Source organism: Martes martes (genome assembly GCF_963455335.1).
Source record: "Martes martes genome assembly, chromosome: 8".
Taxonomy (NCBI): Eukaryota; Metazoa; Chordata; class Mammalia; order Carnivora; family Mustelidae; genus Martes; species Martes martes.
In genome coordinates this window covers 121,568,087-121,580,442 of record NC_137895.1, presented here as the reverse complement: position 1 = coordinate 121,580,442, position 12,356 = coordinate 121,568,087, and the positions used below count along the sequence as shown (strand labels likewise).

General features: G+C 39.0%; 1 protein-coding gene across 1 annotated transcript in view; it reads left to right on the top strand.

Annotated features, from left to right (window-relative positions):
* NSUN6 (NOP2/Sun RNA methyltransferase 6) overlaps positions 1-10,305 on the top strand; it is a 56,603-nt gene extending 46,298 nt beyond the window's left edge. The window contains exons 9-11 of the mRNA XM_080810101.1: positions 3,763-3,911; positions 7,401-7,526; positions 9,227-10,305. Of these exons, the coding sequence (XP_080666227.1) occupies positions 3,763-3,911; positions 7,401-7,526; positions 9,227-9,439 (488 nt within the window). The 3' untranslated portion in view covers positions 9,440-10,305. The remainder of the gene's footprint in view (positions 1-3,762; positions 3,912-7,400; positions 7,527-9,226) is intronic.
* Positions 10,306-12,356: the final 2,051 nt, after the last annotated feature.

Genomic DNA, 12,356 nt, shown 5'->3' with positions numbered 1-12,356 from the left:
GAGCCATAATACTCCATTATATATATGGACCATATCTTCTTTATCCATTCGTCCATTGAAGGGCATCTTTGTTCTTTCCACAGTTTGGTGACTCTGGCCATTACTGCTATGAACATTGGGGTACAGATGGCCCTTCCTTTCACTACATCTGTATCTTTGGGGTAAATACCCAATAGTGTAATTGTAGAGTCATAGGGAAGCTCTATTTTTAATTTCTTAAGGAATCTCCACACTGTTTTCCCAAGTGGCTGCACCAACTTGCATTCCCACCAATGGTGTAAGAGGGTTCCCCTTTCTCCACATCCTCTCCAACACATATTGTTTGCTGTCTTGTTAATTTTGGCCATTCTGCCTGGTGTAAGGTGGTATCTCAATGTGGTTTTGATTTGCATCTCCCTGATGGCTAGTGATGGTGAACATTTTTTCATGTGTCTGTTAGCTATTTGTATGTCTTCTTTGGAGAAGTGTCTGTTCATGTCATCTACCCATTTTTTGATGTGATTATCTGTTTTGTGTGTGTTGAGTTTGAGGAGTTCTTTATAGATCTTGGATATTAGCCCTTTGTCTGTAGAGTCATTTGCAAATATCTTCTCCCATTCCATGGGTTGCCTCTTTGTTTTGTTGACTGTTTCCTTTGCTGTGCAGAAGCTTTTGATCTTTATCAAGTCCCAAAAGTTCATTTTCGCTTTTGTTTCCTTTGCCTTTGGAGACATATCTTGAAAGAAGTTGCTGTGGCCAATGTCGAAGAGGTTACTGCCTATATTCTCCTCTAGGATTCTGATGGATTCCTGCCTCATGTTGAGGTCTTTTACCCATTTCGAGTTTATCTTTGTGTATGGTGTAAGAGAATGGTCAAGTTTCATTCTTCTACACATAGCTGTCCAATTTTCCCAGCACCATTTATTGAAGAGACTGTCTTTTTTCCACTGTATATTTTTTCCTGCTTTGTCGAAGATTATTTGACCATAAAGTTGAGGGTCCATATCTGGGCTCTTTACTCTGTTCCATTGGTCTATGTGTCTGTTTTTATGCCAGTACCATGCTGTCTTGCTGATCAAAGCTTTGTAGTAAAGCTTGAAATCAGGCAACATGATACCCCAGCTTTTTCTTTTTCAACATTTTCTTACCAATTGGGGGTCTCTTCTGGTTCCATACAAATTTTAAGATTGTTTGTTCTAGCTCTTTGAAAAATGCCAGTGGAATTTTTATCAGAATGGCACTGAAAGTATAGATTGCTCTAGGCAGTATAGGCATTTTAACAATGTTTATTCTTCCGATCCAAGAGCATGGAATGGTCTTCCATCTTTTTGTGTCTTCTTCAGTTTCTTTCATAAGTGTTCTGTAGTTCTTTGAGTACAGATCCTTTACCTCTTTGGTTAGGTTTATTCCCAGGTATCTTATGGTTCTTGGTGCTATAGTAAATGGAATCAATTCTCGAATTTCCCTTTCTGTATTTTCATTGTTGGTGTATAAGAAAGCAACTGATGTCCTTACATTGATTTTGTATCCTGCCACACTACTGAATTGGTGTATTAGTTCTAGTAGTTTGGGGGTGGAGTCTTTTGGGTTTTCCATATAAAGTATCATGTCATCTCTGAAGAGAGCCAGGGTGCAGATATCTTAATCCTAGTTCACACAGAGGCATCTTGAGAGCTTGCAAATATTTTTAAGGAATTTTCAGTACTGTGGGGAAGTAAGACATGATCACCAGGGATTGTATGACTATACAGCCAGGGGCGCCTAGGTGGTGCAGTCATTTAAGCGTCTGACTCTTGGTTTCTGCTCAGCTTATGATCTCAAGGTCAGGAGATGAAGCCCCACATTGGGCTCCATGCTCAGCATGAAGTCTGCTCAAGATTCTCTCTCCCTCTCCCTCTGCCCCTCCCTGTCACATGCTTATACTCTCTGTCTCACTGTCTCTCAAATAAATAAATTGAAAAACAATACCATACATCCAAAAGATGCCAAGTGCAGTAGGAACTCAGAAGGAAGGATTACTTCTTAGAGGGACAATGGAAAAAGCATTTAGGTGAGGAAGTGGCATTTGTTAGGCCTTGAGACTGTAGAGAGCATTTTGACAAATGAAAATGAGTGCAGGGGGCTTCTCAGGGGAATAGAATTAGTAGAAGCATGGAAATAGAGTTCATGACAGTTTTGGGTAACAAAGTGTGATGTGGGTTTGTTTTTAACATTGACAGATCTGGGGGGAGTACTGAGAAATGTGGTTGGAGAAGAATCTGGATGAGGCCAAATTGTTCATTGTTAATGGTCTTTATTTGTTAGTCTCAGGAGTTGATTTTTTGGTTTTGTTTTACTTTGTCAGGGAAATGAATAACTTGTTGAGAGCTGTGTATTTGGCCACAGGAATAAAAAAAGTTATATAAGGTATTTCAACAGAGACAATTTAGTATAAATAAGTAGTGTAAGGAGTCTGTTAAATAGATGTTGAAGAGTTGGAAAAGCAGAGGAGATCACTGAGGCATCTGAGAGCTAATCACGGCAGAAAGCAGCTACTACCCTTGTATTTCTTCTTATCAATAAGAGAAAGATAACAGGGGCACCAGGGTCTCAGTCAATTAAGCATCTGCCTTCGGCCCAGGTCATGATCTCAGGTCCTGGGATCAAGCCCCACATCGGGGGTTCCCTACTCAGTGGGAAGTCTGCTTCTCCTTCTGCCCTTCCTCCTGCTTGTGTGCTTGCTCTCTCTTTCAAACAAATAGTAAAATCTTAAAAAAAAAAAAGAGAAAGACAATAATCTTAGTAGGAAAAGGACAAAACAATGTGACCATATAAAGAAAAATACAAATGGCCAATAAAACAATAACAGTAAAAATAAAAATAATCCTTTGATGAAGATTTTGGGAGAATTAAGTATAATCATAATGGAAATATAAATTGGTATAGTCTTTCTAGAGCATTTTTTCAGTATGTATCAAAATCCTTAAAAATAACTGTTCACTTTGAGAAGATATCCTGAGACCGTATGTAAGAAGACAAGATGGGTTTAGATGGAGATGAGTTAAATTGATGAGCACTCTTGTCTGACAGTTTTGCAATTAGAGAAAAGCAGGTTATCTTGTTGTGGTATTCAGAACATTGCTGTGGTTACTGTAGACAGTCAGCTGGCTTCCTCTGAAAGCAGTCAGCAGCAATGTCTTGCATGCAGTAAGGTAGCATAAATGTATGTATGAGCAGACTGGTTTCATGACTTGCTCTAGTAACACTTAAAATAGCTCAGAAGTTAGTGGAAAGTTATTCAGGTGAATGCAGAGGGAAACCTGTGCATGATTGGATGCACGGACATACCGCCTTACTCTAGAGCATAGCCTTGCCGATGGCCCAGAAGCAAGGAGAGTGAGGAACCTCAGAACCAGTAGATTTGACTGGAACCTAACAGGTACTCTTCCTTTCTGGGCTGTCTGCAGTAGGGCTTGCCCAGAGAAGTGTCAACTTTCAGGATGACTATAAGTAATTCCAGGTCCTAGCTCTGATAAACTATGGCTCCTGACGTTGGGGATTCAGAGTCTCATTTGATTAGGCCTTGATTTGCACTGTGTCAACAGAATAACCCTTAATTATAATAATCACATTTTTAACTATTTTGCATGTTAGAATTAATTTTACTGCTATTTGAAAGGAGAAATTGTTTTTCTTTGTAGTCTAGATTATGATTTTAAATTCCTGATAATTATTTCTATTTCAGGAGCTTCCTATTCTAGACCAGTAGGCAGATAGCAAATATGTTTATAATTCTCTTCATAGGAAAACCTCCATTCTTACCAGAATCTTTTGACCGAATTCTTCTTGATGCACCATGTAGTGGAATGGGACAGAGGCCAAACATGGCTTGTTCTTGGACTTTGAAAGAAGTGACATCATATCAACCATTACAGAGAAAACTCTTCACTGTGGTATGTGATGATCCTTTGATGTGAAAGAAAGTTGACCTTCATAGTCTGATGTTTCATTTGAGAGCGTTGTTCATTGCAGTATTTTTCACGAAAACCAGAATATAGAAAGAGCCCATTGAGTGATCCATCAACAGGTGAACAGATGAGCAAAATGTGGTGTACACACAGAATGGAATATTATACAACCTTACACAGGAATGAAATTCTGCTACAACATGAATGAACTTTGGAAACATTCTGCCAAGTGATAGAAGCCAGACACAGAAAGACAAAAATTGTCTGTTTCCATTTATACAAGGTAACTAGATTAGGACCATTTGTAGAGATAGAAAGTGGAATACAGGTTACCAGGGCTGGAGGGACAGAAGAGTGGGGAATTAGTATTTAATGGTTACAAATTTTAAGTTTGAGAAGACGAAAAGTTCTAGAGATAAATAGTGATGGTTGCATGACAGTGTGAATGTTTAATGCAACTGAACTATATGCTTACAAATGGTTACAATGGCAAATTTTGTTTATTTTATCAGACAAAAAGGAAAAAACCTAGTTGTAAATCCAAGAAGCTTTCATTTATGTTGATCATTTCTTTCATTTAAAGGCAGTAGCAGAATTTCACTGAGACATTTAATGAATTTCCAGCATTCTGCTATATCTTGAAGTCAGTGAGCGGTTAACATCACAGTTAAGGAATGGGATGTGTAAGGAATGGAATATAAAACAAATTGCTCTTTTTTGTAGGGTTTTTTTTATAGGGTTCCTGGATCATCTTAGCCTATGAGAAGCAGGAGGTCCAGGGGAGGTAAACACACTGATAAAAATGAGAAGGGACTGTTCGGTGTAGGATATAGAAGAATGGTAAAAACTTTGCCAATTGAGCTGGTGTCTAGCACATTTCGGGAGAAGCCCAAATAGAATGTCTGAGGATTTGTTTCAGGCTTGAACAAATGATTCCATGGATTTCACAGAATGTAGAGCGTTTGACCAAAGATGACTAAATCACTTCCCCTCAGCCCAGCAGTTATAAGAACATAGAGACCCAATAATGGGTCTCTAAAATTGTCTTCGAGTACAATTCTCATCTGTCGAGTATCTCCTTTTAAACACGATGGATTTGCTGATAGTAGATTATTTAAATTTTTCTCTGTACAGTTTTAACACATCCTGGAAGCAAAAAATGGAAGCTTTACTTATGGCTGAAACCCACTTAGACTTGAGAGTAAAATTAGGACACTGTTTTATTAAAGATTTATTATTATTATTATTATTTTTTAGAGAGAGGTGGAGAGATCGGAGATTGTGGGGAGGGGTAGAGGCAGAAGGAGAAAGAAACTCAAGCAGACTCCAGACAGCACAGAGTCCGACATGGGGCTCAGTCTCACAACCCTGAGATCACAACCTGAGCTGGAACTGAGAGTCAGACGCTTAACCAACTGCACCAGCCAGGCGCCCCAGGACACTATTTTAGAAGACTATGCTTTTTGGGACACCTGGGTGGCTCAGTGAGTTAAGCGTCTGCCTTCAGCTCAAGTCATGATCTCAGGGTCCAGGGATTGAGTCCCGCATCGGGCTCCTTGCTCGATGGCGAGCCTGCTTCTCCCCCTGCTTATGCTTGCGCACGCTCTCTCTCTCACAAATTAAATCTTTAAAAAAAAAAAAATTTAAAAAGAGTAGGCTTTTTGTTTTTTTTAGGTCCTAGCAGAAAGGAAATTTTAAAAAGTTACTTAGGAGTAGTTGCAGTGATCACAACAAAGAGGAACAGCTGACTGTGTACAAGGGAGAATTTAGGATGTAGCAGGTTTGCCATTCTGCATTGAGAGGTGTTAACTGAGAATGTGGACCTTATCAGACATGGCTTGTCTGGAGCTGTGGTGCTTCCTCATAAGTGACTTCAGGTACATTGGTTACCACATATGCAAAGTGGGGACTATAAGCTACCTAATAGGTTCACCTCATTGGTGATGGTAACCATACCTCATGTTTATAAGTAAATTGAGAAAATCCATGTAAAATGCTTAAAACCATAACTGGCACACAGTAACAGTTTCAATTTTGATCAGTCTACTCTAGTTAAGAAAGCACAAATATATACTATATATAATAAAAATATATGTAGCATATGATATTTATTATATAGTTTATTACATACTTGTATATACCATATAGTGTATATGTGTGTATGTATATATATAATGTATTTTATATATATATGTAATACTATACTATGTATAGTATATATTTTAAAGATTTTTCTTTGAAATGTTTTTAAGGATCTGGGAGTCTGAAAAGATGAACTGTTATAATACCTATTTCCTGATTCACTTATTTACTGGACCATTTTTCATTGAGCACCTAAGGATAATGTAATCTATGCTATTCTGGGTGCTGTCGATATAGTAGTGAAAAAAATAACAATCCCTGCCTTATTCATGAAGTGTCTATTCTAATTGGGAGGAAAGGAAGCAAATAGATGAGTAAGTTAGGAAGTACAGTAGCAGAGCCGTGATCCCGTGGAGCAAACTAAGGAAGGGAGGATAGGAGTGCTGGATTTGAATGGTGGCAGTGTTACCTGGGAGGGTGGGTGCTGGAAAGGTGGCAGAGACACAAAGACAAGACTGTGAAGAAGCCCTGCAGAGAATGAGAAGTTTCCCAGCCTGTGCGCTGCTCCTGGGCTGGGAGTGGGCTGTATGTGTTTCAGAACAGCAGAGGCCAGTGTTGCTAAAGCAAAGTGACTGAGAGGTATGAGGGGAGGTCTGAAGGGCAGCCAGAGGCCTGCCCTGCATAGGGCTTGGAAAGCCACTGTAAGGACTTGAGCATCGACTCCGAGTCATAGGTCAGGGCATTTGTAGGATTTTGAGTGGAGAAGTTTTAAAAACATTGCTTAGGCAGCTGTATGGAGAAGAGGTTACAGGAGGGCAGATGGGGAAGCAGGTGGACTAAGAAGGAGGCTGAGTAATCCAGGCCAAAGACAGTGGGGCTCGGACTAGGATGATAGCAGTGGAAATAGCCAAATTCTGGATAGATCTTAAAGGGAGAGCCAGTAGAATTTGCTAATGGATGGGGAGTGTGAGGGAAAGAGAGGCACAAAAGATAATACCAGGTTTGGGGCCTGAAAGTAGCACATCTCTACTTGTGCTACTAGGGAAGATAGGTGTTCACTGTCGAATTTGATAGCGGACGTATGAAGAAGGAAGTGAGTACACAAGTACAGAGTTCAGAAAGGACTATGGTTTAAAAAGGTACATGTGTGAGTTTTGGGCACCAAAAGTGGTATCTAAAGCAGTGAAACAGAATGATTATATTCAGGAAAGTCTTGGTTTAAACGGATTATAACTGCTCTGAGAGAGTGAAATGCATCTAGTCTGGAACAGAGAACCAATCTTGGTCATAAGGAACATTTATCCCAAACCCTTGAAAGGTATCCTAGCGATCTAAAATCCCAGAAAGTGTTGATTGTGCCTTGCGGTCCAGAGTCTGATCGTGTTTCTTTAGGCCGTTGAGCTGCTGAAGCCGGGGGGCGTGCTCGTCTATAGCACATGCACCATCTCGCTGGCCGAAAACGAAGAACAGGTCGCCTGGGCCCTCCGAACGTTTCCTTACCTTCAGCTTCAGCCCCAGGTAAGAATGATTTCTGTGTTCTCGGTATAATCTGACCCATTACGGAAACTTGAGTGTGGGGATAAACACAAGGTTGTTACAGGAAGAACTATGTCAAGCAAAACTTCTGAAACAAGTACTGCAGTAAACAAGAGTGCTTCTCTAATGAGATCCATTGTAGACTGCCCACAGAGAACTTCCACCTCCTAACCAAGTTTTGCCCTGTTCTCGTTCCTTGCCGTCCTGTTGAAATGCCACAGAGCTCAGGTGTGCTCGTGTTCCATGCTGCTTTCACCTATGGCTCTTGCTTACGTTACTCAGAACCTTTTTTCCTAAAAAGTTGTTTCTTCTTTTCCCCTCCCACTCCTAGATTTGCTGGTATGCAGTATGTTCAACATTTTTGCTCAAGTCACATCAGCAATAAAGAATATTGCTTCTTTATGGTTTCTGACATAAAATATGTAACATTTAAAAAGCTTTCTTATACTTTATTTTACCTGTCTCAGTTTTTGTCAGAAGTATAGTATGACTATATTTTTAACCCATGATGTCTGAGAGGAAGCTTAAATCTGTAAAAATGCTCATATTCGGTTAGATACCCTGAACATCTAACTTCAGTACCCTTCTGTACAGAACTCTAGTTCGGTAATTGGAACCTATGAATAAAAAGTAATCCAGAGATGGTTTCTACACTCGGAAAGGAAGGTAATTGCATTGTAGAGGAAAGGAAGACTTCAGAATTCACTTGAATTTTATGTGTGTGTGTACATATGCATATACACTCCATATATACCTAAAAGAGATGGAAAATTTCCCCCATGGATTAATAAACAGTAGGTTTTTAAATAATACTTAAGTATTAAACATTTATGCGGTGTTGACTTGATTTAGGATTACGGATCTTGTGTAGTCGTGGTTCCCACATCTCACTCAGTTCCTCATGATTCCTTATTCTAAACTAATTGACACAGCCTTAATTTATCTCCTAATATTCTAGTACATTCAAAAACAACAATAGAAATCTTTAATCATCCAGTTGGTATGGGTCAGAGAAAGTCACCTTTAGGTGCATATGGAACTCCTGTCCGCTTTGGGGAGTGTGATAATAAAGCTGAGTTTTCTTTTATTGCTGTTCTTGATAATAATGATCCTCTTATGGAGTGACCACTACATGCCAGGCAGACTACCACCTTATTAAATAAAATCTGAGAACTGAGTATTTTATCTGTTATACAGATGAGGAATCAAGAGTTAGGTGAAGTTACTTGCTTAAGATCACATAGCGAAAATGTGGCAAAGCCACAGTTCTTGATGAGTATCTGGGGTCATAATAGAACTCAGTCATCAGGAGACCATGTATTACTACCCAGAAAAACCCCATGTCCATTCCACAAAGACAGCGTTTGTCTCTTTTTGGAATTGGTGGTACTTACACCTCAGTTTTGTCTTTTATTTATTTACTTATTTATTTATATTGTTTTAAAGATTGTATTCACTTATTTGGGAGGGAGAGAAAGGGAGTACACAGCAGAGGGAGAAGCAGACTCCCCACAAAGTGTGGGACCTGATCCCAGAACCCTGGGATCACAACCTGAGCCGAAGGCCGACACTCAACCTACTAAGCCACCCAGGCGCCCCAGTTTTTTGTCTTTTAACTTAAATGTATGCGGGCACACTTACCAATGATAGGATGGTCACGTTCTCTCATTTTCTCCGAACAGGAACCACAGATTGGAGGAGAAGGAATGATGGGAGCTGGCCTATCATTTGAACAATTGAAACAGCTGCAGCGATTTGATCCATCTGTTGTGCCATTACGGGACACTGACATTGATTCTCTCAGAGATGCCAGGATAGAAGACATGATTTGGCTGGCAAATAAAGATTGTATAGGTTTTTTTATTGCAAAATTCATAAAATGCAAAAGCACATAGAAGAACTCTTAGAAATGAAAATTCTAAACGTTTGCTATATGGTTTTCTTCCCCCCCCCCCCCCCCAACTGTTGTCAGGCAGAGTTGCTAAGGAAACAGGAAAGGCTGCCAGCTGTTGCACCAGGGACCAAGAGATTTGATCAAGAGACTCTACTTCATGGAGGAAGTAGCTGGGGGTGGTCTATGATTATATTTTGTGTTTTTTAAATAATTTTTTTCTTAAGGATTAGCACAGTATAAAAAAAGATGCCTACAGATATCTGGAGCATAGAGCGTATTTTCATTTGGGGCTTTGTGTTTTATAATGTGTAAAGAATGCACATCATTTTTAATGTTAAAGTTTGTCATTCTAATAAAAGGAATAAAATGAGCAGTATTTAATTTGGTAGAAATTTTTCTTTGTTCTTGAGTTCCTAAAGTAGTTCCTAAAAATTCAGGGTATGGGAACTATAATGTTTTCCATATGCCCATAACTGAACTGAGCATTTTATCGGAATTTTTCTGTTTACTACGTGATAAGTCAACTTTTATTTTTTAAAGATTTACATATTTGAGAGAGAGAGAGAGCAAGCATGAGCAGAAGGGGCAGAGGGAGAGGGAATCTCAAGAAGACTCTGTGCTGAGCACAAAGCCTGACCGAAACCAAGAGTTGGATGCTTAACCAACTAAGCCACCGAGGTACTCCTAAATCAACTCTTTCAAATGAAGTCTAGACCTCTCCTAAATGGTAGCGTGCCTTTACCATGTTTCTTTTTTTTTTTTTTAATGCTTTTAAACTAAAACCTACAATAAATATTTTCTTCACGCTGTATATTAAAATTATGAGAATTTTCCACAATTTGGGTACTTTCATCATCCATTGGAACACCTGTTATACAAGTTAATGTGATATGATTGGGGAGACAGAAAAGAGCAGCTTCTGGTAGCTGGGAACTGGCTTGGCACTTTCAGCTATACCTTGGTGGTGTCCTCTTGAACATTCACCAAACATCAACATCAGACAAAGCCAAGTATGAATACAGTAGATCAAGACAAAAAAGACCACTTTATAAGCAAATCTAGAATCCAACAAAAACATGAACATCCCCTGAACTGTGAAAGTGACCAAACATTCCACTGTGAGCAGCCCGTATGTGACTGCTTTTATTAAAAAGTAATTATAACCTTAGGTTTGCTTCATCCTACTGCTTTTCAGATAAGATACGTTAAAATACCCAATACCCAGTCCAGTTTAAAGGCTGTCTCATACAGTATTAAATACATCTAAATGTTTTAACTTCCATTCGGATCACCCCAGAGTTTCTCAGCCTCGGGTATATAGGTGGACAGTTGGGAACAATTGCCTAATAGTTCCTTTTTTCCCCCTCCTAGGTTTCTGTTAGGAATTTCTCCTCACTGTTGTGTCCATCAAGATGGCAAGATCTCTCTGATCAGGTAAGACCTTTAGCAAGCCTCTTCTCTGAAGCTTTTCTTGCACATCCTCCACTTAGGTTGGCTTAGGCAGTTCTATCTTTCCATACACCCCTAGGACCCACTTCTACTGCCCTTGTCATTAACACACTCACTCTTAATTGGCATCCTCCTACCCTTCCCTCCTCCCAGGTTCGGTGAAAGTCTTGAAGGCAGGAACCCTGTCTTTTCTGTTCCTGCTTTAGAATAGATCAATATATGCTTATTGAATGAGGGACAAGCTATTTCAGGTTCCATAAGATTCAGCTATGTCCCTGACTTCCTTATATCCCTTATTCTGCTTTTTATCCAGTAGATGTCATTGGACTAAAGAGAAGCACCATTTACCTGTGTAATTCTGTTTCTAGGGCTCCACACATTTCTCCAAACTTTAAGTATGTTTTAAAAAATCCATGTCTTCTCATGCTCTCTGCCAAGCCATATGTGCTCAGCTGGGATGAAAATCATAGACGGGGAGACCAGCAGTAGACATGTAAACTGTTGGTTAATACTGACAAATAGCAAAATACAAGCAATGCAGGCAAAACAAAAGAACAATATTTGCATATTAAAACAGGAGGACAAGGAATATTGTTAAAAATGTTGGCTTTGACAAAGACCTTTTCAGTGGGTTTCGTTCCTTCAAAAAAATAGGGAAAATTGGAAAATAAAACACATTCAATCTTAAGGGACACAAAGTTAAGACCAAGTAGAATAAAAAGGGAAAAAAATCTGGGAAATATGGAGGAAAAGAATATATTCTCTCTTAACATATTTAAGATTAACATAGACATTTCTGTGAAACAAAAAATTTAAAAAGCAATTTAACAGTGAGTACGTTTTACTTCAAAACCCTGTGCCACATTTTACTTTAAATAGTAAGGTGAAGTACAAATATAATATAGCTAGAATTAAATGACTGGTCTAGAATCACCTAGTTACCTATTTTCCTTGACTGTGTGACTCTTGACATACCACTACTAATGAGAGTATTTAAGATGAGCAGCATGGTATCATTGAGCAAAGGGGGGTAGGGGTGAGGATTTAAATTTGTCATCAAGATCGATTTTCATTTTAAAAATGAAGGAAGAATAAAAAAAAAACTGAATTGCCACACATGGAGAATTAAGGTGGGAGAAAGACTACTCTGCTGCTATTTTAAAAGATCTTTATTACCTGCCATAAACTAGCATTTTATGTGCCATAAAGGGAACATCACTAAAGGAAATTGAGGGATCAGCACTGCCCTTAAGAAAAGATGTTCCCACCATGGGAAGTGTTGAAAATCTGACATATTCTCAACTACAAGAATCATTCCTAAAATGGCAATTAATACTACTACTAATAAACAGTGCAGAAAGCCAGCTCTTTATTTGTTTTATATGAATGACTTTAAACCAGATTTGTTGAACAGTTCAGTGTAGCTGACAGTGAATGTTTAACAGGAATGCATAGCAGACCATGTTAAA